This window comes from Ruditapes philippinarum, unplaced genomic scaffold (assembly GCF_026571515.1).
Source record: "Ruditapes philippinarum isolate M1 unplaced genomic scaffold, ASM2657151v2 ctg3834_1_1_1_1, whole genome shotgun sequence".
In the NCBI taxonomy this organism is placed as follows: Eukaryota; Metazoa; Mollusca; class Bivalvia; order Venerida; family Veneridae; genus Ruditapes; species Ruditapes philippinarum.
Genome location: NW_026853122.1, coordinates 56336 through 74853, shown reverse-complemented (window position 1 = coordinate 74853; position 18518 = coordinate 56336). Strand labels below are relative to the sequence as shown.

General features: G+C 32.6%; 2 protein-coding genes across 2 annotated transcripts; both read left to right on the top strand.

The window, feature by feature from the left end:
- The first annotated feature begins 474 nt into the window (after positions 1–474).
- LOC132734556 (long-chain fatty acid transport protein 2-like) lies at positions 475–8691 on the top strand. The gene is made up of 11 exons (XM_060721316.1): positions 475–622; positions 1168–1537; positions 1895–2005; positions 2411–2617; positions 3137–3295; positions 3465–3589; positions 4099–4290; positions 4871–4973; positions 6314–6515; positions 6742–6839; positions 7853–8691. The coding sequence occupies exons 2-11, from the start codon at positions 1168–1170 to the stop codon at positions 8164–8166; spliced, it is 1881 nt and encodes a 626-aa protein (XP_060577299.1). The 5' UTR covers positions 475–622; the 3' UTR covers positions 8167–8691.
- Positions 8692–10273: 1582 nt separating this feature from the next.
- On the top strand, positions 10274–16809 carry LOC132734570 (long-chain fatty acid transport protein 2-like). Its single transcript, XM_060721341.1, has 11 exons — positions 10274–10400; positions 10779–11148; positions 11343–11453; positions 11604–11810; positions 12235–12393; positions 12945–13069; positions 13371–13562; positions 13876–13975; positions 14573–14774; positions 15273–15370; positions 16204–16809. Exons 2-11 carry the CDS (start codon positions 10779–10781, stop codon positions 16515–16517), a joined length of 1878 nt encoding a protein of 625 aa, XP_060577324.1. The 5' UTR covers positions 10274–10400; the 3' UTR covers positions 16518–16809.
- Positions 16810–18518: the final 1709 nt, after the last annotated feature.

Genomic DNA, 18518 nt, shown 5'->3' with positions numbered 1-18518 from the left:
AATACTTTTATTTTTTAAGTTTTAATAAAATTGTTAAATCACAAAAACTCGCGGATTGTATGACATTTTGTTTAACCCTTAGATACAATAAATATCTAATTAAATTTTACTGTCTAGTGGTATAAACCTATATGTGATAAACACCTAACAATCTATTATGGGTTTTTGCTTCGTAAGGAGCACATTTTGGCCATTATAGTTAAAAACTATTACTGCTAATGTTTGAATTAGAACGTTATAAAAACGAACATTTTACATGTGATGACAGAATATCTATTTGCATGCACGCTACTTCAAACTTGAGATAGTAAACTAAACTATTAACACTGCACGGTTTATCGACATATTTTCATTATTGCAAAGTTTAAGTCATCAATCATGCAATATGGAATGTAGACTATTAGATTCAGCTAGGTTTGCAAAGATTCTATGTACGATTGACCCAAATTCGGTCTTAATCTAACTCGAAAGGTTAATATATGTGACAGATAACGCAAATATCGTTTATCCAACATTATAAACTAATAATCGCGTTGAACTTTGCACACGTTATATTTCTTGTTAATTTAAAATGGAATTGTTTTTAATCATGGATTTTGGTTTGATACTATAGTCGGACAGGGTAAGATTGTCTGCTAGCAAGTACTTTATATCACTGGGACCAATCAAATAACATTTATTGATTTAAAATGGCGCCATGCTCTAGATGGACGTTAAATAAAGGTATTTCCTTAATGATAGCTTCAATATGAAAGTATTATTTTGAGTTAAAACAGACGAACCTTTTCAATGAATATGTCAATTAGAAGTCTCACTTTCAGATTTGATAATTATTTTCTATTTTTTCTTAATTGAGTTTAGCGTTTGCATTGTTCTTATGTGATAAGAACATTAAATGTGATGGACATTTGTTAAATCCTTTTATGAATTTCTGTAATGGATTTGCAAATTAAGGGATTTCAGTTTAAAGCACAAAAATTTAGCTATCAAGAGTTTAAACCCTGACAATGATATGTAGATTGACCTTGCTCTATATTAGTTGATGGCAAGGGCTACTCGCTATATAGTTGATGGCAAGGGCTACTCGGTTTAGGTTCCAGCAGGGTAAGGGTTACGGGTAAAAATCGCTTAAAATATTTTAAATGTTGTTTTTCATGTACTTTGTAGATGAGTTCTAAGCGTAACAAGATTTTACTGGGAGTTGCTGGCACGGTTGGGGTAGGGGTTATATCATGGCGTGCATTATTTCCATGGATAGGGTACGATATTGAAGTAATGAAAAAGGGGGCAAGGTACGGCAAGGTGCTAAACAAGGACATCACTAGTGGCCGATTCCCTATAAATATGTTCGAAGAAGCTGTGGAAAAATATCCCAAGAAAGCCTTTGTTATATTTGAGGACAGAGTATATAGCTATGAGTTTATGAATGAGCAGGCTAACAAAGTGGCAAATATAGCAGCCAAATGGGGACTGAAAGTTGGTGAATGTGTTGCTATAATGATTGAGAATGAACCGTCATTTATCTGGACATTTCTTGGTATGTGCTTTGAGATGTTTTATAGTATAAAATATTAAACTTCTTAATATGTATTTTCATAGTGTTTTAAGTCCAATTGTATAGTGACGAAATTATGATGTGAAAAAAGCAATGTCGTGGTCCATATTGTGCCTTGTGTTATGATCATGCCCTTTGAATTTAAAGATTGATCCGTCCAACAGTTATTTAAAGGATTCCTCTATCGGAATACTAATACTGAGCCTAAATGTGTTACATGTTAAGTCAGCCTGCTTAAATGCGATAGCTGGCTTGACTCTGTACCCGAAGCTATTCAATCAACTACCCTTTGCTGCTAGAACTTTCTATTTTGTTTTCATCCACATTGCTTTATTTCAGGTCTACAGAAACTAGGGATAGCTGTAGCTTTTATAAACTACAACATAAAAGGACAGCCATTAGTTCATTCAATACGTGCATGTGAGGCCAAGGTTCTTATAGCAGGAGCAGGTAAAGATTGTTTGAAATCCCTTAATGGTTTTAGATAAACAAACTTTACTTACAAAAGACCGAAGCGGACTTATATATTTGGAAATGGTATGCTCATATTTGGAATTCCTTAACGGTTGTAAACTTACAAAGGGTCAAAAAGTTGCAATAAGGTCCACAGCAGTTTTATATAAAAATGAGGATACAAAATGCTTATTAACGACTTGCTCAAGCCAGAACATACCCACGTACGCTGTCTCTCTGTCTGTTTTTCTTTACATTACATACACTATACTGGCTAATAAATTTTGAAAAAAAAATATATTTAATTGATAAATATGGAGTGGCACATAAGAATTTCAACATACTCAAACAGTACATACTGTAGCAACAATACAACTGTGAGATTTTATATAATTCATGTAGCTGACGAAATATTCCACTCAGTCAAAGAGATAAAACCAACCATTCAGCATATTCCCATCTATGTTCACGGTAATAACCGCGGTGATGGTTTCGAATCCTGGGACAGGTTGATGTTAGATACACTCCCGATACAAGTATGCCCCAGTGTGAGAAGGGGAATGGGGTTACATACTCCCTGCTGCTATATCTTTACTTCAGGAACAACTGGTAATTTACTATACGTTATTTATACCAAACATTACTTTATAATCTATATTTATATATGAAAGCCATAGGCAGACATAATATAGGGGATTTAGATTTTATACAAGATCTTTTATAGGAAAGAACCTCTTTCAACTTTAACCAAGTTCTTTCAACTTTGGGTTTATTTATAAGGTCGACCTACATGTCCGCTTTCTAGACTATCCGAGCTTGCAACTATTTTCAAGTTTGTCGTTTTGTTTTTTTTCTATTTTGTTGGTTGATAAAGATGTTAAACACTACGATGCTGATTCAGACTGGAGAGATTTATTTTTAGGTTTTTTTACCTTTTTTTCTACACCAGCTATTCTATATATTCTACTCGGAGTTGCTGGTTGAGTTTTGTTTAAAGTATCAAAACTGAAAAACTTTGAAAAATGTATCTTTCTTTTTAAATAATTATTCTATTAATGAACCTTATTATTATATTTATTGCAAATGAACGAATGAATACATGTTTATTGCAAATGATCTTGATTTTAGGATTACCAAAAGCTGTTATCATGAGTCAAGGAAAGTTCATTTCTATCGGCAAGTTCTTCCAGGTGTTTGAATTTCTTCCATCAGACATTATCTATACATGTATGCCATTATACCACAGTGCTGCCGGTGGACTGGGACTTATTAATACTATAGATCAAGGTATACATTCATTTTATAAATATTAATAATATATTACAATTTTTAATTAGGCACTCTTGGCGATATTTGTGATTAATAAGAATAACAATAAGTACATGAAACGATACGACACTCCGAGATGATTTATAAACTCTCCGTTATAACAACAATGAACATCTTCTTACTGTAGGTGCAACAATGGTTTTGAAAAGGAAGTTTTCGGCCAGTCAATTTTTCGATGACGTCAGGAAATACAACGTCACTGTTATACAATATATTGGAGAACTTTGTCGGTATCTACTCTCTGTACCGGAGGTAATATTTTCATAGCAACCATACAAAATTGTAAATGACTAGAATATCCATACAATGCCAATACATCACTTTATCATTTCTTTCTACCTTGTACTTTTCTTTACTGTTTTAATATCTGTAAACATTTGATTATATGAGCATGCCAAATCTGAAATGTTGAAAGGTAAAATCTACAATGCAACTTTTAAAATGGTGAATGACTTCGTGTTAAGTAATTCAGAAAGCCATTGTAAAACAAATGTTTTTAAATTGACAGGAACAATTTTCAAAACTTTTTTGTAAACTCGGTACGCCACACTTTAGTATAGATTAGTCTGCCCCTTCATTTCTGTTTGTAAAAGTACTTTGGGTAGCACATTATGCCAAATTAAAGCAGCGTTTCAGCAAAAGACAAGCAGGCAACTACCTGCCTTAGATACAAAAACAAGTACTTTCCAATGTTTTTGAAATCTGAAGAGGTCCATGCACGTAACGCTCTACATATTGAGCTTTTTTTTAACTGTTTTCAGAATAGCCAAGATGGTAAACATAAAGTGAGAGTGGCAGTTGGAAATGGATTAAGGGCAGACATATGGGATCAATTCAAACAGAGATACAATATTCCAAATATTTGTGAATTCTTCGGAGCCACAGAGGGTGTTGCTGGCTTTGTGAACCTTAACAACAAAACAGGGTCTTGTGGTCGCTATTCACCTGTTACAGTAAATAAACTATTTGACTTTTATCTTCTATTTACATTAGACTATTTTGAAAATAACATTGTTTAAAAACTCATTTAGGACAACAGCAATTACATTTCTTTGAGCAAAATACAAATTATAACTTCAATTTTTGCAATCGTATATTTCTGTTTTGCATATATTGTATCTCGGATATCTGAAATTAATGTTAAAATTACAAACCAAATTGATTAATATAAATCTCATAACGATCAAAGGTAATATGAATCATTTCGCTTTATAATGTGAATTTAATATAACGTTTTATTATATGTGCCTGGACACATTTTGGTTCCTTACGTCCATGGCACAGACTAGGCCTTAACCAGCTGAATTACTTGGATAGACTTGGCCAGCTTCCATTTATCTTTTATAAAAATCGTAAATTACCAATGTTTGGGATATCAACATGAATATATATATAGTCAGTGAGCAAACAGTGAAGATAGAGCCTTGTCAGAATGTAGGTATGTGAAGGCTGTGCAGGCTCTATGCTGGTGGTTCCAGCAGGGTAAGGGCTAATAAGAAAAAGCATACAAGCAGTTTGTACTTTTTTCTTCAGAAAATGTTGGATCCAGGTGGTTCGAAACTACTCGTTAAAGTAGATCTAGATACTGGAGAAGTTGTGAGAGATAAAAATGGTCATTGTTTACCAATTAAAGTCGGTATGAAGTTTTTATATAGAAACATTTTATTATATATCTTTTCATTATATCCAAGATATGCAAGAAATATATCATGACAATAAAGGAATTTAGCTTGATTTCTAGCAAAGTGAGATTCTTGACGGCTAATACTATTATATATTAGGAACAGTTAACGAGGTTTTTAAATCTTTGAAGATTATTTGGTTAATATCAGTAATGAATGATCTGGATTAGCAGATAATTGGTTTAAAATAAAGAAAATCAAAGCACTAAAATTGTTGTTACGGCAACCACACATTTTTTTAGGAAAATTATTACATATCGATGTAAGTACAATGTAATTTACAACTCATCTTTGTGTAAACGCGATGATAAATATAATTCAAAAGAAAGGGAAAATCGAAGCATGATTTCGGTTGGTTCTAATCAACAAGCATCCAACATGTATTTACAGTACCTTGGGGGCAGACATTGTGTTACAAACTCTAAAACAATAATGCTTATTCAACATAAACAAAGCCATTTTATGTTGTTTTTTTTATTCTGAAAAAGTTGAATCTCAATCACCAAAGAAAAGTTTTGGCAATTAATTTTTTCTTATAATTGGGTATGAAAGTATTGAATATAAACGTGTGTGCAGGATTGGCATGAATGTGAGTATATTTCTTCTGGCAATAAAAGCCGTAGCATGCCGATGCATTATAATTAGATAGTGCATGTAAAAATCGATCGCATATAACCGTAGTTGTTCTGCATTGACCGATATGTTGTGATCATCCGAAATGGCCGACTTATAATTTATAAATTGCTTGTTTAACTCGAACTCGGCTATTTCGTCTTAAAAGCCTTTTACAATTTTGAATGACGATTTTTTTTATTTACACATTTAAAATGCTTGTTGCCAAGTAGAATGGTCGAAGAGCTGCGAAGCAAATATTCGGGACACGTCGCTTTCTATTACAGACACTTTTTCACACCCAGACATTCACCCCAAGGAGTTTTACTCTGTAAAAATAAGGGATAAGGGATGAAGAATTACCTGGTCCGAAAATTTGCTCAGCAACATCTGATGTGCATATACATGCATAAGTTTAAGGATTAAATGTAAACTATATCCTGACTTGAACAAAGTTTACCTAGTATACAAATTTCTTTGTATACTCAGTATACCGAAAACATAATTATACATGTAGAATGTATTATAACAATGGTTTTAATATATGAAGTGAATGACATTTTAAAACTGTTTTTTTATCTTTCGGAAGTATTGCGCATGTGGTGTCAGACTATGGGTAGTACTAAAGCGGCTTGCTGCAAACATACTTATTTCTGAAATGATTATTGGTATATTTTAACAGGTGAGCCCGGACTTCTTATTGGGACTATCCCTGAGATTTATGGTTCTAATGGTATATATAAAGGTGGCAGGGAAATAAACGAAAGGAAATTGCTACGAAATGTTTTGAAAGATGGCGATTGTTTCTTTAATGTTGGCGACATTTTATCGATAGATTCGGACTACTTTCTTTATTTCAAGGACCGAGTTGGGGATACGTTCAGGTGATCTTTATCATACGCTGCTCTATTACAATGGGCATATTGTTTCATTTCTTTATCACATTCATGTACAACCAAATAATTATATAGTTAATTAATAACGTCGTTATTTGTTAAGTAAAAACATATCCAGAACATTGACAAAGACTGTAAGAATAAACTATGAATTATATGTTTAAGGTGATATGAGAAATATCGTACATGCCTATAAAATATTTTTATCTGGTAGATGGAGAGGTGAAAATGTATCAACTTTAGAGGTATCCAATATCTTGAACAAACTAGATGCTATACAAGATGCTAATGTATATGGAGTGGAAATTCCGGGTAAATTTTCCAATTTTGTAGACTTTGACTATTACTGCTAACTTATTTATAAAATTTCCGAAACAAATAAGATAAATATTTTATCATTGTGATATGTGCATAAGTTGTTAATTGCATAATATTTAATTCGGGTATTATACACCCAGCTCATTGGACCTATATGTCCCTATAGTAAATTAAAAAAATGATTTTTTAAATCATTTTTAAAGTTGCTTCGTTTCAATATAAATATATGATTTACTTAAATCTTACCACCTGTGATTTAGCACCAGCAAAAGTCTATGATTTTATATTATCCTTCGTAAAGGATAAACCTTATCTAGTAATAATCCCAAGATTAGGAGGGTTAACCCGCTAAATAATGATGGGTAACCCCGTAAAAGTACAGTTAACGCCGAGTTAATGACGGTTAACACCGAGATAAGGACGGATAACTCCCTAATAAGGATTGGTGACCCCGAGGTATGAATGGTTAACCCCGGGATAAGGGCGGGTAACCCCGGGATAAGGAGGGTTAACCCCGAGATATTGACGGGTAGCCCCGAGATATGAACGGGTAAACCCGGGATAACAACAGGTAACCCCGGGATAGGGACGGGTAACCCGAGATATGGACGGGTAACCCCGAAATATGGTCGGGTAAACCCGGGATAACAACGGGTAAACCCGGGATAACAACGGGTAACCCCGGGGTTAAGGACCAGTAACCCCGAGATATGGACGGGTAACCCCGGGATAATGACGGATAACCCCGGGATAAGGACGGGTAACCCCGGGATAAGAACGGGTAACCCCGAGATAAGGACGAATAACCCCGGGATAAAGACGGGTAGCCCCGGAATAAGGACGGGTAACAACCGAATATCCATTATAATGCGGTGTCAGGTTTATGAAACAAATCCTCTTAGCTTAGGTTAGTCGCTCTGCAATTCCTTCAATGAACCAGCATATACAAATTTAGATATTTCCAATTGTATAATAAATTGTGTTATAAGAAATCACTTATATTACAGGTGCAGAAGGACGTGCAGGTATGGCAGCCATTCATTTAGAAGATAACGTAACACTCAAAGAAAATATTCTTCGAGACATCTTCAACCTTGCAACAGAACAATTACCAAGTTATGCCAGACCTTTATTTCTGAGGTTTCCAAAAGAGCGAGCTATTACGACCACACTGAAACAACAGAAAACGCAGCTGAGGAAAGAAGGTTTTCACCCTGAAGATATAGACGATCCACTGTTCTTTTATGACGGACAAAATAAAACATATTCTCCGCTTACTGTTGAAACTTATGATCAATTTTTCATAAAGTCAAAACTGTGATAAAAATGATTTTTAAAAAATGTTATTTTGTAGGTAATTCTAGAATATGATAAAGCATGGATATTGAAAAGGGACTTCAATGTGTAACTTTTAAGAAGGTAAAAGTTTGCTCTCAATAAGTACAGTAACAACTGATTACAAGATAACGCTATCATAACAATAAAAGTTTCTATTCATTCTATAAATTTTGAGTGTCACTTAAAGTTAGTGATTAACGTGGAAGATATGGAACGAATAAACTTTACAAGTATTCAAGTATTCAATAAGTTGTAGGTTTGTGAATTTACAACGTTTATTCCTGTATGAATATGAAACTATCGGATGGACTATAAAACCTTATGTACCGCAAAATGTATTTTTCTGTATTTGGTAAATTTTATCCGAGTTTGGTTTATAATGGACAATTTACGAACAGTTAAAATTATCCTCCTATGCCAAAGAAGGATTTGAGAATCCGTGTGTACTGTTCAACAAAAATATTTGTTCTTAGAGTCAATATCCTATAAATAAAATTCTAAAATTGTTTGCTTTGATAATATACCAAAACAGAAGCCAAAAGCTCCATACAAATTCTTGGGCGAGTTGTCAAGGTCGCCGATTTCAAATCACTTGCCTGCTGATACTAATCTCGCCAGGGTCTTTGGATTCTTTCGTGTGAAGCAATCCAGAAAGCTGACGGAAGGTCGGTGGTTCTACTCAGGTGCCCGATCGTCACTAAAATAATGCAAGATGAGGCACCTGAGATTTTCCTACATTAGTGAAATTGGAATGTCACCATGTACAAAAATAAATCAGCAAATATTTGGTACCTTAACTGAAAGCTTGAGAGACCTATTTTTAATTTAGCATCAATCAATATTTATCCGATTTCGACTTTGGCAATTGTGATAGCAGAGATCCTCATTTAAGACTTGTCATCCTCTTTTAATAATTCTTGTCAAAATGAATACCAAATAAAAGGTGTATATATAAACAGGCGTAAATTTGGGTTTACTTAACATACTTTCTTAATGAATTACAATTCGATAGTTAATTGGAAGTTAGATTCATGTTTTAGGGTATGTCATCTTGTAAATGTGAGTAATATCTAAATACTTCTAGCTTACTAAAGGCATAAAAATAAGCTTGTTCTAGCTTACTAAAGGTATTGAAATTAGACTTTTTCTGGCTAACCAAAGGCATTAAAGTAAAAAATATGATGAAACAAACTCAAAACAAAACAATTAAAAATGTTGCATGGTCGATTTGATTAAGCCTCATGGACGGCTATGAATGGTGCAAGTTATCGTCCACGCCCCTAGCACCGGCTTAAGCATAATTTATCTAAACATGAAAAATGGTGAAATCTTGAATTTAGAAACATCGGTAGATGTGTTATCATGGAACCATCAATGTGTCACTTTCGTGCCATCCCATGAAAAGAGCCGCGAATGGTCCCAAAGTAAAAAATAAGCATGTGTCCTAAACGAGAAAACAATAACTACATGAAATGGCATCTTGAAAGGGGATTAGAGGCCATGAAACCTTAATATCACAGATAAGACGTCAAAATAAATATCTTAAAAGCAGGCACCATATCCTAAGGGTGATTATACATTGTTTAAGTAGGAATACTGAAACCATCCAAATTGGAAAAGGTCAAATAGAAGGAACTAAAATTACCACAAACATGTACACACAACAAAAGTGATGTCAAGGCTCGAACAACTTTGATTATAATAAGTACATGTAATATATACGTTTTTTCTAGCTTAACAAAGGCATTAAAATCTTTCCAAAGGTATTGAAATAAAACTTTCAAGATTACCAAAGGTTCTTTAATACTCCAGTATTGCTATGTTTGTAACAGACACTCAAGTATTGCTCTATATCTTGACTGTCCGTCAATTAGCATTACTTGTATGGTCTAACAATGAAATGTGTAACTTTCTAAAGAAACTTGATAACCAAAAACTAGATTAAGCATTACGGGACAATCAGCATTTATTCATGACAATTTAAGAAGTCTGACACATAACAATATCAATTTAAACGATTTAATGTTTGAATAAATTGGACTATGAAGTATATATGTTTACATTTACCTATGTATCCGCAGGTCATTGTCCTTGCCCTAAGCCGTGTTATGCATGGATTATATGTCTTATCTAACTTTACACATACTGTCGTGCTATTTTATAAACTTTGATATATGTCTAGGATTGTTTAGGATTTAGCAGAATATTTTGATAAAAGTAAGTTTTTTGTCTAAGCATATCAATATAATATAAGATAAAGAACTTATTTTTTCAGAACAGTCTTATTTGATATGAAAGACCATGCTTTTATCCACTTTATAAAGTTTGATGAACCGTTAAAAGTTATTATCTGTATAGTTGAGATCAGACTTAATATATGGAGTATGCATGAAATTTCACGATTTTTACCACTTAATGTAAACATATACTAGCACGTTCTACATGGATGTAAGGCGTCACCCGGATGGCGCCTAAAATAACAAAGTCAAAATCTTTTGAAATTCTGGTTCTCTTAGATGCTTTAATTTACTTTATTTCAGTTTGCAAGGTAGGACTTATTTTGTTATATTAGCTAAGTTTCATATTTTCACCTAGATGCCATCTAACAGGGATAAAATGTTGTTAGGAGCAGCTGGAACAGTAGGAGCTGGTTTGTTATCGTGGAGGACATTTTTCCCATGGATAGCTTACGATATAGCATTCTTAAAAAGGAGAAGAAGAACGGACAAAATGCGAGAAATAGATATAAGGAATCGTCGTTATTGTATCAATATGTTCGAGGAAGCTGTAGCAAAACACCCCAAGAAAGCTTTTGTTATATTTGAGGACAGAGTATATAGCTATGAGTTTATGAATGAGCAGGCTAACAAAGTGGCAAATATAGCAGCCAAATGGGGACTGAAAGTTGGTGAATGTGTTGCTATAATGATTGAGAATGAGCCGTCATTTATCTGGACATTTCTTGGTATGTGCTTTAAGAGGTTTATAGATTATTTTAATTGTATGGTCTTTGAGCTTGCTAAAATTATTCCAAAATGTTCATTTATTACATATGAGATGAAATAGTCGGTAAAATCACTTAAACTAGAAAAGAGAATCTCAAACCACGAGGTGTCTTGATTTGAAAACGCTTAAATTTGCATTGAATGTGTGTTTCAGGTTTGCAGAAACTAGGGATAGCTGTAGCTTTTATAAACTACAACATAAAAGGACAACCATTGGTTCATACAATACGTGCATGTGAGGCTAAGGTTCTCATAGTAGGAGCAGGTAACCTATGTTACATTCATGCTTAACAAGAAAATGTTACGTAAAACAATAATCAGCTATAAACCATTTCAATAATGATAATCCTATAATCCATTTTGTTACTATAATTGAATCTATTAAAGTTTTGTTTTTCTTCGTGATGTTATTCAGCTGACGAAATAGTACATTCTGTTGAAGAAGTTAAACAGGATATTGGATATATTCCTATCTTTATTCATGGACATACTAGTTGCGAGTGGTTCCAATCTTGGGATGACCTGATGCAACAAGCGACCCATGTTTCCATTTATCCAAGTGTTAGAGAGGAAATGACACCAAAAACTCCATGTTGCTACATATTTACATCAGGAACTACCGGTACGTTGTCCAGTGAGAGATATTTGTGTCACTTAACTTCGAGAAAACCTGACTACATTATTTGTTCGCGAATCATAAATTTACGATGGATGCAATTTTTGTAAAATCTTCGACGTGATACTTTATAACTATACCTTCACTTACAGAAATGACATATTACATCAAGTCGTTAATTATTAGAGTGAAAACAATGAACATATACGAAGATAAGTTTTTGTCTGGGTCACAGAAATGTGGCTCAGATATTAAGTAATTGCATGCTGAGATATAACAATGAATATATAGTCAATAGAAGAGCATACAGCCTTGTTTTCTTGAATCTTTGCTGTGACATTTTAATTATTTATAATTAACCGATGTGTATTCGAAACGGATTATTTTTGCGTAACTAAATGACTTAACTATTATATAATCTTTTTTTCAGGTTTACCAAAACCAGTGATAATTTCTCAGTTGCGAGGCATTGCAATGGGAAAGTTATTTCAACTATTCAATCTGACACCGTCGGATATTATCTACACAACCACACCATTGTATCACAGTGTCGGTGGAGGGCTGGGGATATTGAACACGTTGGACCAAGGTAACAATATATCTGTATATTATATTTTGTTCATGTCAAAATAATAATAAATAGCTTGAGTTATAGCATTGCTCGGAGGTTGAGTACTGTTTGTCAAAGGGTATATAATTATATTTATTACATAGTACTGGCAAATGTTTATTAACCTATACTTAACCTATACTTCCATTAAGCTATACAATATATTTCCATTTTCTGTATTTATTCATTTATATAATTACAGATATCAATGTATTTTTGTATTTATTTATATATACATGTACTCTAATAAATCATGTTTGTCGGTTAATGTAATAATGTATATTTAATCAAATAAAGACGTTTGTATCTGTATCATAAATTGTATGTATATACATAATTACAGGATCGTATCTTTTGTACTACGACCCAAAATCCATTTGATACAGCCTACCTGGTAGTGCTGGCCCGCCACATGTTGTATGACTGTTAAGCAAAGGTTTAATGTAACAAAAACTATCCTATGACACTTTATGTACATGTTAAATAAACGTGTATACCTGTATGTGCAACATCTATATTTTACGCTACAGGTGCTACAATGGTCCTGAAACGGAAATTTTCAGCTCATCAGTATTTTGAAGATGTCAGGAAACACAACGTTACTGTCATTCAATATATAGGAGAACTATGTCGATACCTCCTGTCCGTACCAGAGGTAAATTGATTACAAAAACCTTGTGTTTATCAAATGCAAGAATGAAAAATTTACCAGTTTAGCGAATCCTGTGAAAACCTAAAAAAACGAATAATATAATCTATATTAAAGTTTTAAAATATAAAAAAGGTCTCTAGATATCATTAAAAGTTTAAGACCTAATAACGAAAACAAGTTAATTTGACTATCTAATCTCTGTTTTTGGGAAAGCCTATAACAAATTTGAGCTTTAATTATTTAACTATTTTGTATTTGTCATTAAAATTGAGATTTAATACTGTAATCAATATACTTATACAAGAGTAAATTAGACGGTCACCACAAAGTGAGGGTGGCGTTTGGTAACGGACTGCGAGCAGATATTTGGGAGCGTTTTAAAAGAAGATACAATATTCCTTACATATATGAATTCTTCGGAGCCACGGAGGGTATTGGATTTTTTGTAAATGTAAACAATAAGACTGGAGCATGCGGTCGCTACTCTCCCATTTTGGTATGGTCATTTTATTTTATATTCGTTGTCTCTAAAGTTATGCTATTTCATGGTTGCGTTTATCTAGAATGAAATAATTCCCACCCAAACATATTGGATTATATATTTTTTTATGTTTTTATGGGCATCTTTCTAAATATATATGTAATTTTTAACGTAGAAAGCAGAAATTATTAAAGATATTAAAACTTAAATAGATTGTCAATAATTTGATAATTTGTTAATTTGAGAAATGGACTGTTAATTTGAAGTACAAAGTGAGGGATTGTATTAGTTTGGGAAGACTTTTACCATTGTTTTTTTATAACCAAAGCGAATGATGGACGCTCTAGAAAAGGTGTTTGTACAGGTAGACATTGATACAGGAGAGGTTGTAAGAGATAAGAATGGACATTGTATCCCAGTCAAACATGGTATGTTTTAATGATAATTTGTCTATTGTTTAACATTGCTGAAGTGATGTTGTTGCTGTTTTTTTTAAATATGTCACATTATTAATTGAATGAACAACATACGTATTGTAATTGTGAATTATTTGTTAGTTGTTACGTTTCTTCTATCTGTTTACTATTCATTTTCCAATGACAAATATTCTTATTACGATATTTTACATAAAACGAAAACCAGAAAACGATCAAGACACAATGTTAAACTGAGATACATGTAGTTGACAAAAATTATTGAATTATTTTTAACCCTATATACATGTTATCTTTCGTGCTAGAAGCTTCCAAATATGTGTTCGGAATAGTAGTGCCGGCTGGAGCGAAAGGTTTTTTTGTTAATCTATGCAACAAGTGACACTTTGTTACACGACCGCTTTACAGGCTTTTTGGTGACTGTAGAGTCACAAATGAGGTTCTCTGTCCTTTTAAAAATTCGTTATGTTTTTATTTTAATTTATTAAATACATGTACGTATATAGGCAACGAAGTCTCTCTATGTCTTTATTGATATTGTTTTGTGAGCTGGTAATTTTGTACAAAATATATATGCATTTATTCCTAAAGGTGAGCCAGGACTTCTCCTCAGTGCGATTCCTGCCATGCTTAATGACTTGCAGGTCTATAAAGGAAGCCGAGAAATCAATGAGAAGAAATTCTTGAGAAATGTTCTGAAGGAAGGCGATTGTTACTTTAATGTTGGAGACATTTTTTCGATGGATGACGACTACTTTCTTTATTTCAAGGATAGATTTGGTGATACTTTCAGGTCGGCACAGTAATTTTTAATAGAAACAAGACAATAATTGATAATGATTTCTGAAATTATTCTTTTAAATATCAGACATTAACCTTTTTCAGCTTGAGCTTTGCAGTCTTACAACAATTTCAGGAGCTAATTTTAGTGACACAATTCACATGAGTTCAAACGACCACGACCCTAATAAAACGGATAATCCGCTATTTATTTGAATATGGCTGTTTAAAAACAACATTTTACATTTGTTAATTTGAATAATTTACATCGAGTTAGTTGTATCGGTTATTTAATAATCCAAAAACCAAAGCAATATTAAGAAATTAGACTTTGACAAGTCCAACCGACATGGTGTTGCAGTCAAAATGGAGAATGTTTACGATATTGAGTACAACACATTTTATGGAGCCAGAAAATTGGAATATTTAACAAACATACCATTGAAAACTCTCAATTTAATTTATCTCTTTTTAAAGATTTAATTGATATGAATGAATAATTTATCAACAGATGGAGAGGTGAAAATGTGTCAACTTTGGAGGTATCCAATGTGTTAAATAAGCTAGATGTGATACATGATGCTAATGTGTATGGTGTCGAAGTAACAGGTACTATTATAGTTTACATGTTTTATTGTCATTAACCAAAGCAATAATTCTAAATTATCATTTATCCGTTCTAAATTAAGGACATTATAACATTTTCTCTTACAATAGTCGATAGATACCTCACCTTTGTTTCTTGAACGTGTAATCTTAATTATTTATCTATGAATTGGTGAAGCAGAGTTATCTTCTACAAAACTTTCTTTTTATAATTGAATTCGAATGTAAAGCTCAATCATAAGGATCTCTGGAAAAAAACATGATTTGTTTTGAAACATAACAACCTATTTCATCAGATATTATAAAATAGAGACCACCAAATCCCTATTAAATGCCCAAAACGACAAAACTGAAAAAGTTGCAGACTCGGTTTGATTGAGCCTGTTCATGGACAGTAGTGGTAATTTCAAGCTACCGTTCACGCCTACTAGCAGCGGCTTAAGCAGAATTAAACAACATAAACTGGTAAAATTTTAAACATCCACAGATGTATTCATATGGCGGTTATCATTGAACCTTCAATGTGACGCGTATAAAATAAGATAAACGTATTTGACAAGTGATATATCACGTTAAAAACGATTGAAAGCTTACTAGTATATATAACCAGAGTCGGTTGGCGAAAAAATCATTTTAACACACCTACTATGTATATTACTTTTTATAAGTAATTAATAATTCGACACAATTTGATTGTATTGGTAAAGTTATAGAACCGTACATTGAAAAATACGGTACAATCGTGCAGTTTAAATAATACTTAACTTACATGTATTTGTAACATAATACTATTTGTTAACATACAAATTAAAAAAGAACAAGTAAATTACTTATAGGTGCAGAAGGACGAGCAGGTATGGCAGCCATCCATCTAGAAGATAATGTAACACTCATGGAAAATATTCTACGAGACATCTTCAACCTTGCAACAGAACAATTGCCAAGTTATGCCAGACCTTTATTTCTGAGGTTTCCAAAAGAGCGAGCTATTACGACTACACTAAAACAACAGAAAACGCAATTGAGGAAAGAAGGTTTTCACCCTGAAGATATAGATGACCCACTGTATTACTATGATGATCAAAATAAAACATATTCTCGGTTATCAGTTGAAACTTACAGTCAGTTTATTACAAAATCAAAGCTTTAGATATGCAGGCAATGTTGGTGATAATTGATAATTTTATTAATATAATGAAAACACTAGAGATATTATATGTAAAACAGTTATGTATGTAATCAGACTTGCAATTAGCAACATTTTCCACAGCAGTGCTAAGATTTGTTACACAAAATAGACCAAGTCTCTGCAGCAAACGCTTTCAATAAACTAACATTCTAAGGCTACAGGAAGATTTTGATCCAGTATATCCAAAGAACAGTAATTGTTGAGCAGTAGTTCTAAAAAAATAAACAAAATAAAAATGTCACTGACGTTGAAATGTTTTTTGTTGTTTTTTTGTACACTTGGATTCCGTATTATATACGTTAAGCAATATAATAAGACGGTGATGTTGCTTATTTGCTTTAAAAAATACTATTTTATCGAAATTCTAATGAGTTACTGATACAGATGGTAAGAATGAGTAATAAAGCTATTGTTCTCCACCTGAAGCCACTCACAAGCCGAGGCAATCAGACATTTTAAGCATAAAGCGGAACGATTTACTTGACTGCATATTCACTCAAGGGTAATGTGAAAGTCAAACTGACCATGTATTTAGTGACAAGACTTTTAGACAAGTGTCGCATATTAAACGTACGAGAATTAGAACTGGAATCACTGATGTATTTATAGATGAATATCAACTTTAATCTACTGATTATAATGTTATGTTTGTCGAAATTTGCTCGTTTACGGCATAGAGGGGAAGCCATGCCTACAAGACAAATGCAAAGTTGATATTTTTGAGGGCACACTTTCCACATACGATAAACATTTGAAATACTTAGTGTATAGATCAAAAGACCACGGAGGCAGAATAGTGGTGTGACTTAATATTTGGAGACATACGTGGTGAAAATAATAAACAAAGTGTCATTTACCACCTAATAATTATGTTGCAAGTTGAACGGACAATACAAGATTCTTTATTAAGTAACGTAAACAAGTTATGTTTCTTGTTACATGATGCAATTAACATATAAACATATTACACATGACAAATACAAAAAAAGGCATAGCTGGTTAAACTCACTGAACACAAGTTAGTATAATGAGCATATACAAGAGGATGAACTATGTACAATTACAATAATATATGTGCGCATGAACATATGATAATAATTTAACACAGATATTTTTACAATACATTTACACCACAGTATCAGATATTTATTTTACAATACCAAATGTAACGTTGAAATTAGTATATAAAATTGATACATATGTAAATGAGTACAAGAAATAGCCTTAAAGATGTCTAAGAATAGTTGTTTACAATGTTTTGTCTTATTATAAATGCTTCTCGTATAAATTTGCATAGTTTAATTACTACAGAATAGTTTACAGATTTCAGTTCTATAAAATTAACAACACTTGGTCTGCAGGAATAGAATTTGTTTATACGTGTTTATAACGTTTTCGAATCTGATTACAATGTATATGCTGAACAGATAAAATAAAATGATATTCATCTTCTAGGTCACCACTGTTACAAATCGTACAATGTCTTTGGTTACGTTAAATTCTAGTATTACCATAGCGACCTAGCTTTTTCAATTCGTAGTTGGTGAGAAGATAGCCTTAACTTAGTCAATGGAATACGAAGTTTAAGCAGAATGTTATCTAAATAATATTCAAATTTAAAACAGTTTTTAAATAATTTATATTAAGTTCATAAACAAACAGACAATGTGGCAGTCCATACCTGAACAAATTGGTCCGTTAGTCTTTGTTTGAATAACAAAGGAAATGTTTTAATATTAATTATATCAGGATTGTTCCATAGATATAAAAATCCATTATTTTCTAAAAATGATTTTACTTTAGATACCAAATTTACCTTGTCTCTTTGACAATCATTTAACATTGTTTCATACATCTTTTTAACTAAATATTTTCACAGTTTACAATTTTTAGCCATAAGTTCCGGTATAATTAAACATTCTGTTCTGTTCTGGTATAATTAAAAACTGTGCCAACGTAATT